The 20,650-nt window shown below is 46.5% G+C and overlaps 1 protein-coding gene across 3 annotated transcripts in view; it reads left to right on the top strand.

Annotated features, from left to right (window-relative positions):
- The first annotated feature begins 5,895 nt into the window (after positions 1-5,895).
- Positions 5,896-20,650, top strand: part of CUNH1orf198 (chromosome unknown C1orf198 homolog) — a 31,350-nt gene continuing 16,595 nt past the window's right edge. Inside the window, exons 1-2 of one of the 3 annotated variants that reach the window (XM_032136779.2) lie at positions 5,896-5,968; positions 19,050-19,100. Coding sequence is in view for 1 of the 3 variants with exons in the window: in XM_032136778.2 (XP_031992669.1) it covers positions 6,239-6,571; positions 19,050-19,100 (384 nt within the window). In the remaining 2 variants the exon portion in view is untranslated. Of the gene's footprint in view, positions 5,969-6,221; positions 6,572-17,171; positions 17,327-19,049; positions 19,101-20,650 lie in introns of those variants that run through there. The other 2 variants (XM_032136778.2, XM_032136780.2) reach the window with 2 other exon arrangements.

Genomic DNA, 20,650 nt, shown 5'->3' with positions numbered 1-20,650 from the left:
AGCAAGACCCTGACTCTATTAAAAAGAAAAAGAAAAAAAAAAAAGGGACCTACGGAATCAGAAACTGTCAGGGTGGCGCCCTGAACTCTGATTTAACAAGGCCACTGTGCCATGCTTGAGCTTCGGAAGCACAGCTCGAGGAGCTGAACATCTCTGCTGGTGTGTTCTATTTTAGCTGCTGTCTTTGTCCTGTTGTTCTTAGTCCTAAAGTACTCCTTCAAGCCAAGCTGGGAAAGAAAACAGAAGTTAGTTCTTTGATAGCAGGTTCTCATTAAAACATAGACAAAACATCTAACTAACAGAAAAATGTCTAACTAATGGACAACATCTGACTAATGTGATTTCACAGTGCCTGTTGCAGAGGAGATGCTCAATAATGTCAATTTCACTTTTCCAAGCAGGGAGATCAGATAAAACGTGAGAATATGGTAAGCACAAATGCCAAAGAAACAAATATAGAATTAATTATTTTAAATGATAAAGTGAATTTCTACTGGAAGACACCAGTAAGACATGAGTAGAACAGAGAGCATGTGCCCTGTGAACAGCCAGGAGTGCACACAGAAGGGGAAGACCATCATTCTGTCTTTGAGGGTGAGCAGGTTGGGCTCAAACAGGGTGTGGCGGTTTTCTTGTAGAGGTTTATTTCTCTTCTTCGAGACCAGCTGGACTTGCTGTCTCTCTCTCTCAATAAATTTTTTTTTTGTTCTTTTTAGGGACAGGGTCTTGCTTTGTCACCCAGGGTAGAGTGCAATGACATGATCATAGCTCACTGTAGCCTCAAACTCATGAGCTCAGGCAATCTTCCTGCCTCAGTCTCCCGAGTAGCTAGGACTACGGGTGTGTGCCACCATACCTGGCTAATTATTTTATTTTATTTTTGTAGAGATGGAGTCTCACTGTGTTGTCCTGGCAGGTCTCAAACTCCTGGCCTCAAGCAATATTCCTGCCTTGGCCTCTCAAAGCACTGGGATTAATGGATTTTTTCAATGGGGTTGGCCTAGGGAGAAGAGTTCCAGGGCTATGACTGTTAGCCAAGATGTCAGACGTGTAATGGGAATGTTGGCCATCACTTCGGGTATTCGATTGTTACGCTGACAAATTAGTGCTATGTTTGACTTGACTTCCAGGTAAGTGACTTGGAAACTTTAATAAATTGTGCCCTTAAGGTCAGTTTTTAATATCATTATTATTACATCCAATAATTAACCTTAGACACATCAATCCAATGTTACAGATTTAACAAAAGACAAAGGAACCCTGTTCCGTGATCTCAATTCCGTCCCAAACTATGAGGTGCGCAGGTGGTCAGGGACAAGCTTAGGTGAGTCTCTTCTGCTGATGCCTCAGTTTTCTTTTCTGTAGAGAGGGAATTAATGATGCCAATTATGGAATACTTATTCATTCCTTCATAATTCATAATTCCTTCACTATGAATAAGGCATTATTGTTTACAACAGTAAACAAGACAGATAAGGTTCTCCTTATTGTAAAGTTTGCATTCTAGTGGTCACTCAAGAACATTTCTGAGGAAAATAACTGAAATGACACTTGCCAAGGAAGAACTCCACAGCTCAGGACACCAGAGACAGTTTGACTCGGTTAAAGCACTTGTTGCTATGTCTCCCTAATTTTTTTTCTTTTTTTGGGCAGGGGGCGGGGGCAGGGGCGGTGGGGACAGCTCTGTCACTCAGGCTGGAGTGCAGTGGCGTGATTTTGGCTCACGGCAGCCTTGACCTCCCCGCGTTCAAGTGATCCTCCCACCTCAGCCTCCCAAGTAGCTGGGACTACAGGTGCACACCATCACACCTGGCTAATTTTTGTATTTTTTGTAGAGATGGGGTTTTGTCATGCTTCCCAGACTGGTCTCAAACTCCTGGGTTCAAGTGATCCACCTGCTTTGGCCTCCCAAAGTGCTGGGATTACAAGTGTGAGCCACCATATCTGGACTCCCTAATTGCTAAGAAAAGCATTCCAGGAACGAATACCATGTTGTCTTAGTCCGTATTCTGGTTAAAACAGTACACTTGAAACTAGGTAATTTATAAAGAAAAAAAAAAGGTGGGAGGGGGTACGTGATGAGAAATTCCTTAATGGGTGCAACGTACATTTTTCAGGGGATGGTCATCACTAGGTGATATATCCATGTAACAAAACTGCACTTGTACCCCCTGAATCTATACAAAAAGAAAAACAAAAGGAATTCATTTCTTACAATTATGGAGGCTGACAAGTCCAAGTTTGAGTGGCTGCATCTGGCGAGGTCTTTCTTGCTGGTGAAGACTCTCTGCAGAGTCCCCAGGTGGTATAGGGCATCCCATGGTGAAGGGGCTGAGCATGATTGTTCATATTTCTCTTCTTATAAAACCACCAGTTGGCTGGGCGCAGTGCCTCACGCTTGTAATCCCAAGACTTTGGGAGCCCAAGGCGGGTGGATCACGAGGTCAGGAGATTGAGACCATCCCGGCTAACATGGTGGAACTCTGTCTCTACTAAAAATACAGAAAATTAGCCGGGCGTGGTGGCAGACACCTGTACCTAGTCCCAGCTACTCGAGAGGCTGAAGCAGGAGAATTGCTTGAACACAGGAGGCGGAGGTTGCAGTGAGCTGAGATCGTGCCACTGCACTCTAGCCTGGGCAACAGAGTGAGACTCTGCCTCAAAAAAAAAAAAACAAAAAAAAAAACCAAAACACACACACACACACACACACATACACACACACACACAACAAAAAAGCCAAAAACAAAAAACCCACCAGTCCCACTTCCATGATAACCCATTAATCCATTAACCCAGTATTGGTCCATGAATGGATTAATCCATTCATGACAGCAGAGCCTTCATAACCCAATCAGTTGTTAAGGGCCCCACCTCTCAATACTGCAACACTGAGGATTTAATTTCAACATGAGCTTTGGAGGAGACAAATATGAAACCATAGCACATATGAAAACCTGAGGTTGCTTACACAGACCCGGTAGAGTGTGCTCAAGGCCCTGGAGAGCCGATCTTGTGTGGGACCCTGATCATTCATCACCCACGGAAATAATGCTGTTCCCACACCCTTTTCATCTCCCCCCATATTGCTTAACATAAAGTAGCAAATGCCTCAGTAAAATGCTGATGATTAAAGGGATACCCTTTGGACCACTGCAAGGTTTGAAAGCGTTTCCGTGGGTCGGGGACCACGTGTTAGCCTCTTCATTTTGTGAACAGCGAGAGTCTACTGGCTAACTCGCATTCACAAAGAAAGATAATTTAGGCTGCCTCCATCCAAATTCTTACCTAAGAAGATGTTACAGACTAAACGCTTGTGTCCCCTCAAAATTCTTATGTTGAAACCCTACCTAATACCAATGTGATGGTATTAGGAGGTGAGGCCTGAAGAAAGTAATTAGGACTAGATGAGGTCATGAGAATGGAGTCTTTAGGAAAGGGATTTGTGCCCTACAGGAGTCATGAGAGAGCTTGCTGTATCCCTCTTTCCACCATGTGAGGATATAACAAGAAGCTGGCAGTCTGCAACCCAGAAGAGGGCTCTTACCAGAATCTGATCACACTGGCATCCTAATGTCAGACTTCCAGCCTCCAGAACTGTAACAAATACATGTTTGTTGCTGAAGTCACCCAGTCTATGGTACCATGTCCCAAAGGGACTGAGACAGGTGCTTAGCACTACAGCCATCCCGAACTATTTTACTTGAAGTCTTGGTCCATTCGGGCCACTATAACAAAATACTATAAACTGAGTGGCTTATCATCAATAGAAATTTATTTCTCACAGACCTGGAAGCTGGGAAGTCTGAGATCAAGGCACCCGCAGACTTGGTGTCTGGTTCTGCTTCCTGGCTCATAGGTTGTGCCTTTTGATGGCACCTTTTTGCTGTATGGTCACACGGTGGATGGGGCAAGTGAGCTCCCTTGAGTCTCTTATAGGGGCACCAGTCCCATTCATGAGGGCTCTGCCCTCCTGACCTAACCATCTCCCCAAAGGCCCCACATCATCTTACCAGTTAGGATTTCAACATATGAATCTTGGGGGGACATAGACATTCAGACCATGTAACCTAATGACATATTTGGAGTTTGGCTTTTTTTTTTTTTTTTTTTTTTAAGACAGAGTCTCCCTCTGTCGCCAGGCTAGAGTGTTGTGGCGCGATCTTGGCTCACTGCAACCACCGACTCCCTGGTTCAAGTGATTCTCCTGCCTTAGCCTCCCGAGTAGCTGGGATTACAGGCACGTGCCACCACGCCCAGCTAATTTTTGTATTTTTAGTAGAGATGGGGGTTTCACCATGTTAGGCAGGGTGGTCTCGATCTCCTGACCTCGTGATCTGCCCACCTCGGCCTCCCAAACTGCTGGGATTACAGGCATGAGCCACTGTGCCCGGCCGGAGTTTGGCTATTTTTATTCCCTCCAGGAGTAGATAAAGATATCTGTAAAAAAAAAAAATGTTTCTAATTTCAGCCAAGTCATCTGTTAGAGCCATATTTTAATTCCCCCGAGTTTCTTCTTATAATATGGAAGAATTTTTCTTTTAGTTACTCCCTTATCATCCAGATCATGGACTTTGCATACTTTGGCCAATGTCCCTGAATTATCTCATGCTTTTATTATCTTGAAAACTTCTTTGACAATCAATTATTGCCAGACCCAAAACACCTCATGGGGTTGTGGTTTTTTTTTTTTTGAAAGCAACAATTATTTCCACAACTGCTTTGAAAACAGTATGAGACTAAGTTTCTAAGGGTACAGACAGCTTCTTATGTGAATATCAAAGCAAGCCCAGGGATGTTAATTAATTTCAAGAATATATCTTTAAACATTACCTACATTATTAAACAAGAATTAGAGGAGAGAAATCAGTGGGATTCAGGCCAGCGTACTGAGCTTCTCTAGCATCAACTCAAACAGAATATCATACTCCAAAAAACTGTCCTTAAACTTCCGGTCTCATAAATAATCCGCCACTTACTGTGGAGACTATATTTGGTGGTTCTTGCCTTTCCCTGCTTCAATATATTATGTTGTGAACATTGTTGATAATAATGTCTTTAACTGTAGAGCCTGCCACATTCATGACATTCCAAAAATATTCTGAGGATTTCTGGGCCGGAAGATGAGGCCATCTCACATTTAAAATAGGACTTTGCAAGTTATTTCTACTTTTGTGTTCAGAATTATCCAGGCAAAGACCCTGGATAACAGCTGAAATGCTGGTTTTTGTTTTTGTTTTTTTATTTTACGAATGGACACAATTCTCACCTGAGTCCTGTTAGTCTTGTTAAAATCAGTCAGATGGAGAAAGGGGGTTGGGGGAAGCAGGGGCTCTCTATAATTTTAATTTTGTGGTCTGTCTGGGACACAGCTCAAAATTACAAACCCTGGCCCCCTACCTGTTGGGATGTCGCCTCTGAGTCTGAAAACTTTCTGCGCCTCTTTGGTTTGTTTGCAAACATCGAACTGCCAGGAGTTCTGAGCTCCTTGGGCTGGGGAAAGGCACCTGGGCCACCGGGTACTTCATGCACCCTCCTGGCCCTGAGGGGCGGCGGGAGCTGACTTTTGAGCACCAGACGCCCCGCACGGGTCCAGCCTTCCAGGTCGCCCTCAGGCCTCCGGGCTGCCCTGCGCCCCCGGCTATCTGCAGCTCACCGCGCCAGGCCCCGGGCCCAGCATCCTGGAGGGGCCCAGAGAAGGTGTGGCTCGTCCCAGAAAGGGACAGAAGGAAAGGAGTAAAAACAGAAGCCAGGCAGCCAGCGGTTCGGCCTGAAATGCTGGGGCTTTCTTAGGCTCACTGGAGGTTGAAAAAAGTTTCCTTTGTCAAGCAGTGGCCACGTGGCACTATGGCGGTCACTACCGGGAATTAACCACGGCCACCCTCTCAGAGCGTCGGGCGCGGGCTCGGGGACACGCCGGCCACCACCTGAGCCGGCAAAGGGGAGCCCGAAACCTGCGGGCACTGCGGTAATCCACTATGGAGGCGTAAAGGGGGACTCGTCGGGGTCCGCAAGGGGGTGGCAGGGGGCGGGGCGCGGAGGGAGGAGCTCCCGGGGAGGGGGCCGCGGAGGGCCGGGGTCCCGAGGCTTGGGGAGCTGGGTTGGCTTGGAGACCGGGGTACGCGGCGGTGCAGGGCGGGGTTCCCGGAGGGGGCGGGGCTCCGGGCGGCGCGGGGCGGGGCGGGGGCGGGCACAGCGAGGGGCGGGGCGCGGGCCGGGAGCGGCGGGCAGGCCGGGCATGGCGTCCATGGCGGCGGCGATCGCGGCCTCGCGCTCGGCGGTCATGAGCGGGAACCGGCCTCTGGACGACCGGGAGCGAAAGCGCTTCACTTACTTCTCGTCGCTGAGCCCCATGGCCAGGAAGATCATGCAGGACAAGGAGAAGATCCGCGAGAAGTACGGGCCCGAGTGGGCGCGGCTGCCGCCCGCGCAGCAGGACGAGATCATCGACCGGTGCCTGGTGGGGCCGCGCGCCCCGGCGCCCCGAGACCCCGGGGACTCGGAGGAGCTCACGCGCTTCCCCGGCTTGCGCGGGCCCACGGGCCAGAAGGTGGTGCGCTTCGGGGACGAGGTAGGTGCGGGCCTGGCCGCGGACCCTCTTCCCCGCCCGACGCCCCGAGGCGCCCCGGCCCGGTGGGCACCTGCCGGCGTGAGGCCGCCCCAGCTGGTAGGGGCTGGAAAGGAAAAGGCAGGAATGGCAGTGGGTGGGAGGGGAGCCCCAGAGCCGAAGTTCGGGGTATGGGGGCTCCGCTGGGGGAGTTGGTTAAGAGATCGCCGAGAGGTGGGGTCGTTGAAGAACCTCCATCTAGACCTGATCGCCGGCTCGCACGGACTCCAGAGACTTCTCCCGGAGCTGTCGTAAGCGAGGCTGACCAAAGTGGAAACAAGAAGCAATTTTAAACCAGATAAACCTGGGTTTTAATCCAGCTCTGCTGCTTACTACCTGTATGGCGGTGGGTGAATTAACTTCTTAGAGCCTCAGTTTCCACAGTGTAAAACAGGGATAATAACGCGCACCCCGTGCCTGCCCGTGAAGGCACTCAGCATATGATATATACTAACATGAATACTTGTGATGAGATGTATGGGGAAAGTAAAATTGCCAAGCCAGGTAACAAGAAAGAAAAGGTGTCTTCCAAGATAAGGAGGGAAACCCATCTATCACCCTAAGATGTTTTCCAAGTGAGCACAACGCCCAGGGTGTGTTTTAAGGGTGAGCATGGTGACCCTGTTTTCCACCAAAAAACTAAGGGATAAGTTTAAATGAACTCCAGTAAGCCTTGGCCACGTAACAGGGCATGTTTAGGTCTCAGATCTAGACACTGTCCAGACTGCTAGAGGGGCAGTCGTTGTGAAGGTAGAAAGGCTGAATCTGTTCCAGAAAAAGCTCAGGGATGACCCACACTTAGTCACAAAGGCCTGAATCTTCTGTGGGGTTCAGAAACTTGGTCTTCTTTTGCTTAGAAATGTGTTTAACCGAAGCTTGTTTGGTGCCATTAGAATTTGCACTGTGGCTCTTTGGCGTTTCAAACTCAACTTTTGCCGTGAGGAGCAAAGTCAAGCTGAGCAAAGAGTATGAGAATGAAATCGCTCACTGTTAAGGCTGTTTCTTGGGCTAGAGGAAGGAGAAGCTGGGAGAGTTTTTTTTCTGAGGAAGTTGTGGATTGTGGATGGAATTCAAGTTAAGGAGGTTTAGATCAGATTTTCAGGCTTGGGTGTGCTGAGACATTTATTAATACGAAGTGCTGCTCATGGTCATAAACCCACTTTAATGTGAGGGAAAAGTGAAATGACTGAAGGATGCTGCCAGTGTTTCTTTATTCTGATGGAATCAAAAGGAAATTCTCTACTGGACTTCAAATTCTGATGGCTTTGCCAGGAAAAACAAGGGTGTGGTAAACTGGGGAGGGGAAAATATAGGTTTTAAAATGTATTCCTAGAGCTGAAACATTTTCAGTGGGAAAATATGCGTATTTATAAAGACATGTGTGCAGTGTTTGCGCCCAGATTTGGGGGATGAAAAAGCAGGCAGCACTCCTTTGGAAGAGTCACGAATAAATATGACAGGAAGTAAACTTCTAAGTACTTACAAATGTTGGAGAGTGACTGTCATTTTCTCTTAGCTTGGTGTCCAGCTAAGAATATCTACACGCCTACTCATAATCAAGAAGCCCATGTCATAGCAGAGCCCAGTATTACTGATGAGGAAGAATGTGGCCAAGTTAATTTTTTATTCTCATTCCTCATCTGGTGCCAGACTGAGCTGTTTCTGAATTTGTAAACTCAATGTGATTTAAAAGCAAGTGGAACTGTGCCGTGCTGTGGTGCCTGCATGTCCTTCCAGGAGCAACTCAGGAGAATTGAATCTCAGCTTTGCAAAACCAGCTGAGAGCATGTTCTGAGATGCCTCTAACCAGCCTCAGCTCAGACAGCAGAGGGGCAGATAGACCCTGAATTTTAACAGAGGTACATAGGAATGTGGCCCAGGGTACATTGTTGCCTGCAGTGGCTGTGTAGGTTAATAGCAGTAGGGAATTTAAATTCCCCTGGACTGCGCCAGAGGTTGGCACCAAAGTGGAGTCAGTTGTCTCATTGTTGTCCCCAGGAGATCATTCATGGAGGAGGGCCAGCTCCTGGGCACAGGGATGATGGATAAGGACAGGCTAGGCTGCTGAACAGAGGTGCCCCCAAATAGGTGACCCCAAGTTTGTCCTAAAGGACTGTAAACGAGATAGAGTGGGGCCCAATGTCTCTTCCCACTTGATAAGTCTTCTGATGTGGTCCTGGGGCCTCCACAGCCCTTTCTGCTGCCCTGAAGGACACTGCCTATTTCTTTGAATGGTATCCTCTCCCCCATTGCCAGTAATGTTTTTCTATCTCACATAGCAACATTTTAAGTCAGAGCATGCAAATATAGCCTCCAAACGTGGTGGTCATCTTCTAGACATTTCTTGTGTATTGCAGGAACAAATAGAAATTGATTGTATGATGCTGATCACAGATCTTGGTGGTTTTGAACGTGGTCAGGGGCTCAGTTCACTCACTGAAGTTGCGTGTGCATCTGACAGGTGTGGCATCTGTGTGTGTTTTCATCCTCATTCTCTGGCCTGAGGCCCAGATAGCCCCTTGCCTTGATAACTTAACCTGGTTCTCCTCAGGGAAGGAGGCTGCTGCCTTTGAGTATTGAAGCGGTGAAGGGACCTATCAGTCTTTAGGTTCTTGCTTTCTTGGAAATCAACTGAGCAAATATTTCTCAAGGGCTGTTATATTAGAGACAAGGCATTCTAGCTTAGGGTACTTCATCCTCCCATAATCTTTACTAACTCCTTTAAAAGTCCCCGCATGTGAACATATGATCTCAGTAAAAAAGCACAGAAGTATAGCTTCAACCTAGGCCCCAGCCCCTTCCCACAGCCACCCAACCCCCTTATGTGGAGAATCTGGAACTGCTGCTGGAAGAACGCTTCTCAACCAGCAAAAGAAGAGGAGCCTGCAGAGCCCCAAGTGCTGGATTCTTGTCCTGGCCATGCCAGCAACAAGGTGGCCCCCCTCTTACGGGGTAGTTTGCCCCTCTGTGAAGTCTGGTGGCAGAACCAATGGCTCACAGAGATTCTATCCAACTCGCTGGCCTGGCCTGGAGCAGGCACAGACATTGGGGATGTGCACTTTGGGTCCAGTATTTTGGTAAGAACCTTAAGGCAGGTTTGCAAATGGATGCTTTTGACAGTCTTTCACCCACGCGGCTTGATTGCTGCGTTCTTCCTCCAGCACAGCAGTAGGGTTTTGGGAATGGCTTACTTTGGGAGGGGAAAGGTTTTTATTTTAGAGGGATCACCCTATCTGCTTCTGCTGTTTCCTATTATCCAAAAGGAGAAAACCCCACACGCCTCTGAATTGTTAGGAATGTGTTGCTCCCTGCTCCTGCTCCCAATCTCCTTGTCACTGATCTAGCGAGATCTGAGTACATGGTGAGAGTTACAGGGTTCCGCGTTCTGTGATACATTCTTGGCTCCAGATGGGCCCTAAGCAGATGACTGGGGAGGTTTGGCAGCTGGTGCGTCTTGTTCGTGTGGACCTACTTGCCTCTTCCATCTCTCCATACAGTGGAGCTGGGCAGGAAGGGTGTTTCAATATCCCTAATCGAGGTTTCACATGTTGTGGAACGTGGATTTTTAAAGACCCCGGAGCCAGACAGCTCTGTCCCCTCTTCAACAGCTTGGCATGATCCACTGCCGTGTCCCTCCGGTGCCTTCATCTCTGCCCCTTCATCTCTGTCCCTCCTACAGGAACCTGGGGACTTGCTGTTGCTCTCTTATTCCTCTTGGCCTTAGCTTCCTTTTCTGAAGCTGTTTTTGCCTCCCTATGTCTGCTGCATTGCCTGTGGCTTCTTAGTCCTTAGGCTAGAGGGCTCCACAGGTGCTGCGGCTATGGGTGCCTATGTTCAGCAAACTGCTGAGCTGCTACACCCACTCTGTGTCATTAGGGCTATCTGCAAAAGACCTTTCTGCAAACCTAGGGGCCTGTGTGCTGCCCAGCCTAGAGGTTTGCTTTCTAAAATAAACCAATTTATTATAAAAGTTTGCACCTGTACATTATTGTTAAAAGTTTCAAACCAGGCAGAAGCAGCATTATAAAACAGCTGGTAGAATCAATCGCTTCAGAACTTTCTTGAGCCTTACATCTTTGTTAGATTTGAGTTTGGCTGCTGTGTGGCCTCTCAATGCAGGACCAGTGACACGTGAAGTCTCTTCATCCCCTTTCCCTTTAGTAGAGTGGCCTTTTCTTTTTAAAATCTGACATTAAAAAAATAAAATAAAAATAAAAAAAGAAAAAGAAAATTAGGGAGTTGCTTTCTCAGCATTTTGGACTCATTTTTTAAGGAAGGTGGAATGTTTGAATTATGATTCCCACCTTCTGCCTGGTGTATCCATGGATGTTTTAGAAAGGATGGCAGGGTTTTCTGAGTCCCTCTACCTGGGGCCCTGGGCAGGAGTTGAGATGACCCTGCTTCAATTCCAGTTCCACGGGCTGAGAGGAGAGGGCGGTTGGGCCTGTTCTGTGGACTTTCCTTTCATGTTGTGGGTTCTCTGCCCTGAGTAGCACATGGCCTGGTGCCTTGGGAGCTAAGGCAGCAGCTTAGGCCTCTCCTCCCCAGGCACCTCTGCCTGCTGGCTCCAGTGGGAGGGTGGCCCAGTGGCAGCCAGGGAACAGGTTTAGCAAAGAAATGAAGTGACTTGGTCACTGGCATGCAGGGAGGGAGGGCAGGAAGCATGGCGACAAGTGTGGAGTCATCTTTTGATTGATAAGAGTCACTTTTACGCTCTAAGCAAGGGATTCCCATAGTACTGGAGAAAATATCTATTTCTTCTTCTTCTTCTTCTGAATAAATGAAGGGAGATGAGACCTATTTGTTTAGACTTCCTGTCATATTTTGCTCATTTCTTTAGCATTTCCTCCACCTACTCTCTATCCTGTTCCCATTACCATGCTCGTGCTGAGTTTTTGTTTTGCTGTAATCTATGGAGGCCTGAGTTTCTGGATTTGTATTCATGGTGGAAAACATGCCCAGTGGTTAAATCAGGGCTGTTTTTCTGTCTTTGGAACTGCAGTGTTGTATTTCCAGTTATGGAAACCCCCTTATCTCAGCAGAGTTAAAAATATTATAAGTCAAAGGGAAAAGCATGGATTCTGTAAATATGTAAACAATACTTGCTAAAAATAAGCAGTTGGTAAAAAAAGAACATATTTTAATCATTCTTCCTTACTCTCCTCTTTTTGAATAGACTTAATTTTTTAGAGCAGTTTTAGATTCACAGCAAAATTGAGCAGAAAGTACAAAGTTCTCATTACCTCTCTGGCTCCCCCACTGTCAGCATCCACGCCACAGTGGTGCATTTGTGACAGCTGATGAACATACATTGACACGTCGTTACCACCCGAAGTCCATAGTTTAGGGTTCACTCTTGGGTTGTCCACTGTATAGATCTTGACAAATGAATAATGACATGTACCCACCACTATAATATCACACAGAGGAGTTTCACTGCCCTAAAAATTCTCTGTGTTCCACTTATTTATCCTTCCCTCCCCCAACCCCTGGCAACCAACGATATTTTAACTGTCTCCATGGTTTTGCCTTTTCCAGAATGTAATATGGTTGGATTCATACAGTATGCAGCCTTTTGAGACTGGCTTCTTTCACTTAGTGATACTCATTTAAGGTACTTCCATGTCTTTGTATGGCTTGGTATCTCATTTCTTTTTCTTGCTAAATAATGTTCCATTGTCTGGATGTATCACAGTTTACTTATCCAATAACTGAAACATATCTTGATTGCTTCTAAGTTTTGGCAATTATGAGTAAAACATCTGTGCGTAGGTTTTTTGTGTGGACCTAAGTCTTCAGTTCATCTGGGTAAATACCAAGGAGTGTGATTACCTCACTCTTGTAATATATTTATTTGTAGAGAAATAAATATAGAAATAACTATAGCAGAAGCACAGTTGTGCATGGAGCTGCGGTTGGGAGGCTCTCAGTTGGTCAACATGCCCAGGGTGCTGTCATTATCAGTGACAACAACCAGTGTTGTCACTCGGTAATTAAGCCTTACAGTTGATCCATAGGACAGGCTCTGGCATCTCTGAGGGAGTGATGGGCATGACACAGCTCACCAGGAGCAATGTGTTCCACCCTGGATGAGCCAAGATGGCCAGGCCACCTGGCATCACTACAGGGTGACACACTCTGCAACCTATGGGACTTTCTGTCCTGCTCACATGCTCTGCTCTCTAAGCCTTATTTCTTTAGCTTGTAGAATTTCTCAGTTTACATTTCTTACCTTCAAGCCAAGATGCCACAGGTGTCAACCAGAAACTCTCCTTATTTATGGACTTCAGGAAGACGATGACTATTTCTGGCATCAATATGCGTGTTGCCGGGTTCCAATATCCTGATGCTGTTTTAGAATCACCCCAGAAAACCCCTCACTCCCTGCCCAGCTGTTTTTCCTGGAACAGCTTGTGGAGGCCCTAAGGGAACCCCCATGCTGGACAGCGCCCTCTGCAGGCGCTATCCATCCACACACCAGAAACACTTGCAGAATGTGATGAGTATCAGGATGTTTGTTATGGTTGTAGCCTATGGTGTGCTGGTAAATGTTTAACAGCCAGCGCTGGGGGAGTGAGGCGAACTAGCCCTGACTTCTAGCATTTGCCAGTTGCCATGACCAGATACTCCACCGTGGCCTGTTGCACGCTCTCGGCGTGACTCACGGGATGCATAGGTGGGCACCGTGCTATATGGTATTTCCACCTTACACATACAATGGATGCAAATAACCTCAAGACCATGGATAATAGTAACTGTATTGAAATAATGAGTTTCTAGTGTTTATTACTTTTTTGGTGGGGGGGCCACTTTAAAAAAAATTCAGTTTTTAGAGTAGTTTTAGGTTCCAGCAAAATTGAACGGAAAGTACAGAGAGTTCCCACACAGACCTTTCCCAAAATGTACACACAGACGTGCATATACACACAGCCTTTCCCACCATCAGCATCCTAAACCAGAGTGGTGCACTGATTACAATCAATGAACCTGCATTGTTTTTATCATTGTCACCCGAAGTCTCTGGTTTACACTAGGGGTCGCTCTTGGAGGTGTACACCATGATGGTGTCATACAGAGGGGAGCCACTGCCTTAACAGAAATCCTGTGTGCGCCACCTGCTCATGCCTCCCGCCTCCCAGGCTCTGGCAGCCACTGATCTTTTTACTATCTCTGTAGTTTTGCCTTTTCCGGAATATCATATAGCTGGAATCATACAATATGTAGCCTTTTTAGATTGGCTTCTTCCACTTAATAATATTCATTTGAGGTTCCTCCGTGTCTTTCCGTGTCTTTTTATTGTGGTAAAATACGTACAACATAAAATTTACCGTTTTAAGCACTTTTCTGTGTATAGTCCGAGGCATTTAGTACAGTCACAATGTTGCGCAATCACCATCACCATCCATTTCCAGAACTCATGTATTATTTGAAGTGAAACTATATCCTTTAAACAATTAAACTCTGTATATATTAAACAATAACTCCCCATTTCCTGGCCTCAGTCCCTGATAACCTCTATTCTACTTTCTGTCTCTATGATTTTGCCTACTCTAGATACCTTATATAAGTGGAATCATGATTTTTGACCTTGTGTCTGGCTTAGTTCACTAAGCATAATGTCTTCAAGGTTCATCCATGTTGAAGCATGTATCAGAATTTCCTTCCTTTTTAAGACCGAATAATATTCCATTGGATGGATAGACCACATTTTGTTTATGCAATCGTGTCAGTGGATACCTGGTTGCTTTCATCTTTTGGCTATTGTGAATGGCACAGCTATAAACATTGGGGTATAAGGATCTCTGAGCCCCTGCTTCCAGTTGTTTTGGGTGTATACCTAGGAATGAAATTGCTAGAACAAATGGTAATTGTATGTGTAATTTTTTGAGGAACTGCCGAACTGTTTTATATAATGGCTGCATCATTTACATTCCCACTGAGAGTGCCCAAGGGTTCCAGTGCCTCCACATCCTACCAATACTTGCTAGTTTCTGCTTTTTGGTAGTAGCCATCCTTGTGGGTGTGGAGTATATTACCTTTATTTTTAATACAATGGATTTAATTGCAAGTTTGTATAATTCACCTTTTTAATCGCGGCAGTTAAACAAGATATTTAACAACAGGTTCAAGAAATTCCTCGAAATCTTACAATCAGCTCTCGTTAGTTGGTGCAGGCCTGCTCCAACCCACCTCTGGTTGCAGCCTTGCAGCCTCCAAAAATAAAAGTGTCTAGGAACCACAGAGTTCTTAAGCCCTCCAATATCCATTTTTTATCAACAAGTAAAGAAGTAAACGCTGGCGATATGATGCAAACATGTATTCCAGCACTATGGGCAAAAAATATATGTTATTATTTTTTAATTCTGTTTCATTTAGAATTGAATGAACATTTCCCAGAGAAGAGCAAATACTCAAGGTCTCTGGGATGTTAGGGGAAAAGATTGTTTGTGTGTGTGTTTATCCCGGAGTCGTTGGAGCTGCGCGGGGACTGGCAGAGCCTCTGACATGTAGTGCTGCCCTCTGATAATCGCCAGGCGCCTGTGTTTCTGGTGGCTTTCTATAGCTTTCTCCCTGCTTTTTGGCTTTCTCCTCTGGGATTTGGTGACCTGGGGCATCTTTCTGTCCTGCACTCCAAAGAAGTCATTGTTTCTGGAGAGATTCAGTGCTGCCCATTTGGTATGGATGCCTCTTACGGAATTTGACTCTGAGGATAAGTCCTGGCCAACAATGAAGCCCACTCTCTTGTCGTGTGGCCTAAGTAACAGATGTGTTTTGGCACTTGCATGATTTCAGATCCTAGGCGCCAGAGAGGGGGTGGGGAAAGCCTTCCAAGCAGTCCTAGAAAAAGCATATGTGATTGGTCCAAAAGCATGTGCCTGGCCTCATTTTGGTTGCAGGCTGGTCACCATGGGAGTAGAAGAAAGGACAGCATTGTATGCGTGTGAGTGGGTGCGGCCACTTTGCAATTCTGATTCCATTTGCATCCAACAGCCCAGGGAGCCTGGTCTTGCCGCCAGTGCTTTTTGTGGCTAGAGGTGCAGTCCAGGGCTGACATCAGAGCTTCCATCACATTTTTGTTTGGCATGTTTATTTTTGTTAAGCACTTTATTGTTTTTTATGAGCTCAGAATTACAGAAACCCAAGGAATCTGCCCCTTGACTTCATTTCTTGCTGGAGCAAACAAAAGACTATTGACACTAAGTAGGGGAGAAATCAGTGTGACCCTTTCTCTTCCTGCGACCCCCTTGGAATTTCAGCTAATGTGGGTTGCAGTCACTGGAGAGTTGGCTGTCCCCAAGCTCTGGGCTAAGTCTTTGTTCCTCAGAGTCTTGTACTGAGCCACCTTCCAAAGCCAAAAGCCTTATTATTTTAATCTTTGCAGATTTCAAAGGGACTTAAGGTATATAATTAATATTTAGGATCATATCGAGTAACAGGGGAGTCCAGCTCCATCATGCCCCACCCTGGCCAGTGGTCCTGCCCTCTGCCTGCCCCGCAGGTGTTCATGCACTTCCTCTTTCCATTTGGGTGGCCAGTGGCCTGTCCGATTCTGGATGGAAGGAGCACCTTTGCCAGTTGATTTCCATTTACCTTTTTCCAAAGATCCAAAGCCGGATCTCTACTTAACCATGTGGATGGCCAGCTCTTCCTCCTGGGACTAAGAGCTGTGAAGAGCCAGTGAAGTCTTAGGGGGAGTGTGAGTGTGGGGTGTGGAGGCTGGGGAGGAAAATCAACCTGTGAAAATATCCAGGCTTGTGCAGAGATCATTTATTCACAAAGAGTTAATGAATGATTAACCAAAATAATTAATACTTACATTCCGTCGGCCTCTTTTATTTTTCCCATGTGAAAACAAAGCCCTTCTTGGTTTGATGGCTTCTAAATGGAACTCAGAGGGTTCTGAGGATTTTAGGGACTTTGGTTATTTAGCTTAACTGTACCCCTAGGATGCACACAGAGACATGGACAAGGAGCCCCCTACAGCTGAAAGCTGGCCCTCTGCCTCTGCTAGGAGACATCTAATCACAAAGCCTTGGTAACTCACATTCCTCCAGGCATCCATTTCCATTTTTGGAGGAACGAAGTTTGTGCATTGGGAAGTGACTTGAGTTTAACTGAAATACCAAACAAAAAGGCAGTGGTTCCTCTCATTTTTAAAGGTTTTGCTTGACAGCCATGAGGCAGTGCAATACCAATCAGTTCAGAAGTCAGGATCATAAGCAAATACCATTACAGGAGAGTGACTGTAACACTCTGAGGATGGGGGTCATCTTATTGTACACATGGTCATTAGTTGCACACACTATGTGGTTCTCAGAACTGACTGTTTGATGTACTTTAATGCAGCTTAACCCAGTTTGTAGGGCTTTTCCCCCACTTTTGTAATTCTTAATATTTATAAGTAGTATCTTTGTTAGTGGTGTTTTTTTTCCTGATATAAATATATTCAGTCCTTTTATATGCACTCCTGGGAAAATAAAGACCTGGATTCTGGTCTTTTGACAGTCTCCTCTCTGGGTTTTCCTTGCTCTTTATCCCCAGCATATGTGAAGTATTTGTGCCACAAATGTACCAGTCCCTACTGCACAGAGCCAAGGCACACAGCACAGCCATCAGGACACAGAACTGGATCTCTACCCTGTCGATGGCCGGCTCTTCCTCCTGGGGCCAAGAGCTGTGAAGAGCCTGTGCCCCCACATTGGGAAGTCTTGGGGGAGTGTGAGTGTTGGGAGCGGGAGATTGTGGGGGAAAATCAACCTGTGAAAGGATCTGGGCTTGTGCAGAGTTTGTTTATTCACATATTCTCAAAGAGTGAGTGAGCATCCGCTATGGGCAGTTGCTGAGTCTTCCGGGCACTGGGGATAGAGGAGCGGACAAAGGCCCTGTTCTGTTGCCCTTGTCATCTAGGGTTGGCCGTGCTTGGGCTGTGCTGGGGAGTCATCACACACTTCCTTCCCCGTCCCCGCTTCTTGGGAGTAGGCCTTCAGCTGCCCAAGACCCTGGCATGCCTTCGTTATTCGAGTTCAAAGACTGACCTCCCACTGGCCGTTCATGTTAGGAGGCGTCTGCACAGAGAATGCACGCTCCGGGTCTGGAAGGCTGAATGTGTACACTTACGTGTTGGTGAGGTACTCCCCCTGTGTGGGCCCTGGCATTTGCCCCCAGTGTCTGAGGCTAAGCTGGGGTGGCGGGGGCTCTGTCAGAAGCTGAAAGAAGAGGGTCTGTGGGCAGAACTGGTTTGCCCTGTAGAGGAGAGGGAAGCCAGAACACCTGACTTAGGGGCGCAGAGTCAGTGTACCTATGGGTGGGAAGAAGACAGTTATCCAGGGATACTTAGGGAAGGACATAAATCACCTGGAGTTTTGGGGAGATACGGGTATGAGCTCAGTTTAAAATATTTTGTCCCATTTTAGCCCGTATCACCCAATGTGTCCTGATTTTTCATTCTGAAAATATGTTCCCAGTAGAAGCAGGCAGACATGGTGCACACCTGTAGTCCCAGCTGCTCTGGACACCCAAGGCAGGAGCATCGCTTGAGCCCAGGAGTTTGCGTCCAGCCTGGCCAACATACTGAGACTCCCATCTCTTAAAACAAACAAACAAACAAACAAACAAAAGTTACCCAACTGAAGCTGGACACAGATGAGACATTTACTAGCACAGGAATAACTGCAGGTAGAGGGTAGGAAAAGTGGCTTCCGCAAGTCATTTGTGCAGGCCAGTGAGCAAAACATACTGGATCCAAGGTCAAATTCGTAGTGATTGTTCTATAGGGCTCTTTCTGTCCTGTTCTGTTTGGTGGGGGGTGGGGAGTGATTTCAGAGTTCTTGTTATAATTAGTCACATGGATTACATTGGCGTTTTTCTTCATTGATTCTGCTGATCCGTGCCCTCGAGCTCTCCAGTAGGCCTGCTGGGGAGGAGGGGAGCTCCTGTGTTGGCATTGACTGGCAGATTATGGCCTGGCATTCTTTTCCCAGATTACTTCATTTAATCCTTACAACAACCCTGCAAGGGAAGTATCATTTTGCTTTTACAAATGAGAAAACTGAGGCTTAAAAAGGCTAAGTCATCTTCCCATGGCCACACAGCTAATCATTGTTCAGGGCTGAATCTGTGCCTGATTCTGCTGAGACCATCAAGCCCTCGTCCATTCCTACTCAGCTTATCTATCTGAGCCCATTGGGGGGCCTCACCGGCATTCCCTGTTGTCTGTTTGGCTGGGGAGGGGAGTGTCTGGCGGCCTCAGCGGGAAAGGTGAGGGAGCAATCTGATCAAGATGGTCAGTGCATTAGATTGAGAGTGTCAAAGCATCAGGCTTGTTTAGAGCCAGGAGTTGGGATTATTCCTAAGTTTTGCTTCCCCCACAGTCCTGGGTGGATATTTGCATGGGGTATGTCTGGGTTTGGATTTCAGACTTATTCTTGATTTTTTATTTCAGGATCTAACTTGGCAAGATGAGCACTCTGCCCCTTTCTCCTGGGAAACAAGGGTAAGTTGGATTAAATTTAGATCTATTTGTTCTTTTAAAAAGAACTGAGTAGTTGTATATTTTTCTTTCAGCATTTGATGGACTCAGAAGACAGCCCCCTGACTGCCAGGCTGCAGGGGATGTGCCTATTGTTGGTAGAAAAGGAGGGGATGGGAGGAGCATGGTGAGGAATTAGGAAACTATTGTGTGTGGTTTGGTGATAGTGAGTTCAAAGTAGTAGTGCTTTCTGCCAGGGTCCAATGACGCCCCATGACGCCCATTGACTAAGACTCCCGGCCAGCTTGGTTAAGGGGGCCAGCCCTCTTGGGGGTCCTGTCTCTGCTCATACCTCTGGTCCCCAGCACTTAGCACCTTGGTGGGAGATGTCCCATAAGACAAAGCTTTGAGCAAATGGGAGGTGATGAGCTGATTGATAGACATAGACATCCATTTAGCTAATTCATCCCAACTTGGATCACTAATTCTGTCTCCCAGTCATTCTTCTTCTTCATCATTATCATCATCATCGCCAGAGTTGCTTAAGAGCATCAAGCTTCACTGATTTTAATTCATTTTCCCCATCTCCTAAGTTGCCCCAGTAGAAGTACATTCATAAGCAAAATGACTAAAAGACAAGTGTCTTTAACCCAAGGAACAGAAATAAAAGACCAAGATTTTCTGAATTCTAGAACATTTGGTGGTGTGTGTTGGAGGATTCTTTACGTCATGAGAGTGTGTTATGGACAGAGATGGCAGTGAGCCTGGAATAGGGCTTGGACTGCTTGTCAGATCAGGTTTTTAAATATTTGATTCTTCAAGGCACTTGTTTTTTGGTTTTTCACTTGTCCACATCATTGCTGATCAGAGCCCTCATCCCAGCAGGAGGCCTATGAGGAGAGTGAGCCAGAGTGGTCCATGAAGGACCCTGAGAGGCCCTCATGTTGGCGACTGTGTCTTAAAATGAAATATTGCCCAAGGGTTCAGATGGACAAGGACAGCTGGCACTGTTCTTGGCACACAGACATATTTAGTAAGCTATTGCCGATTGCCCTGGGTGAAGCGAGCTGGCCTCGGGGCATGGGAGCGTGAGACAGTTGAGATGAGTGTTAGAGTTAAGAGGTGGTTTGGGGGAAGATATGGCATTAATGTAGTCTCCCTAGGGATCTGGGTGGGTACTGGTTGCAGGGGTGACCAACATTGTCTTGGGAGAGAGCACAAGATGTTAAGGAGCCACCTGCAATTGGAATAGCTCCTAAATCCAACACTGGATCCTGTGTCTACTGACATTGCAAAGGAAGTCATAAGTGGGTAAAAAGTGCATCATTACATTGATTCTTAGCCAGGGCCCTTGATATTCCTCTTCTGTGGGATCCCAAACTGGGTAATTGTGAGAAGCACTAATCCTATAGATAATATCTAGCGATAATAGCCAGATAGATTCTCTGTGTGTTGGAAATGAGCAGCCTTGGGTATGGTGGCCCAGAAAGCAGTGCAGATTTTCCTGGACTGGGTCTGTATTTGATGATATCATAGTGATAAAGGCAAAGGAAATTAAAGAATAGTTAAAGTGT

Source organism: Hylobates moloch, unplaced genomic scaffold (genome assembly GCF_009828535.3).
Source record: "Hylobates moloch isolate HMO894 unplaced genomic scaffold, HMol_V3 SCAFFOLD_18, whole genome shotgun sequence".
Classification (NCBI taxonomy): Eukaryota; Metazoa; Chordata; class Mammalia; order Primates; family Hylobatidae; genus Hylobates; species Hylobates moloch.
This window is presented reverse-complemented; position numbering and strand designations above follow the sequence as displayed.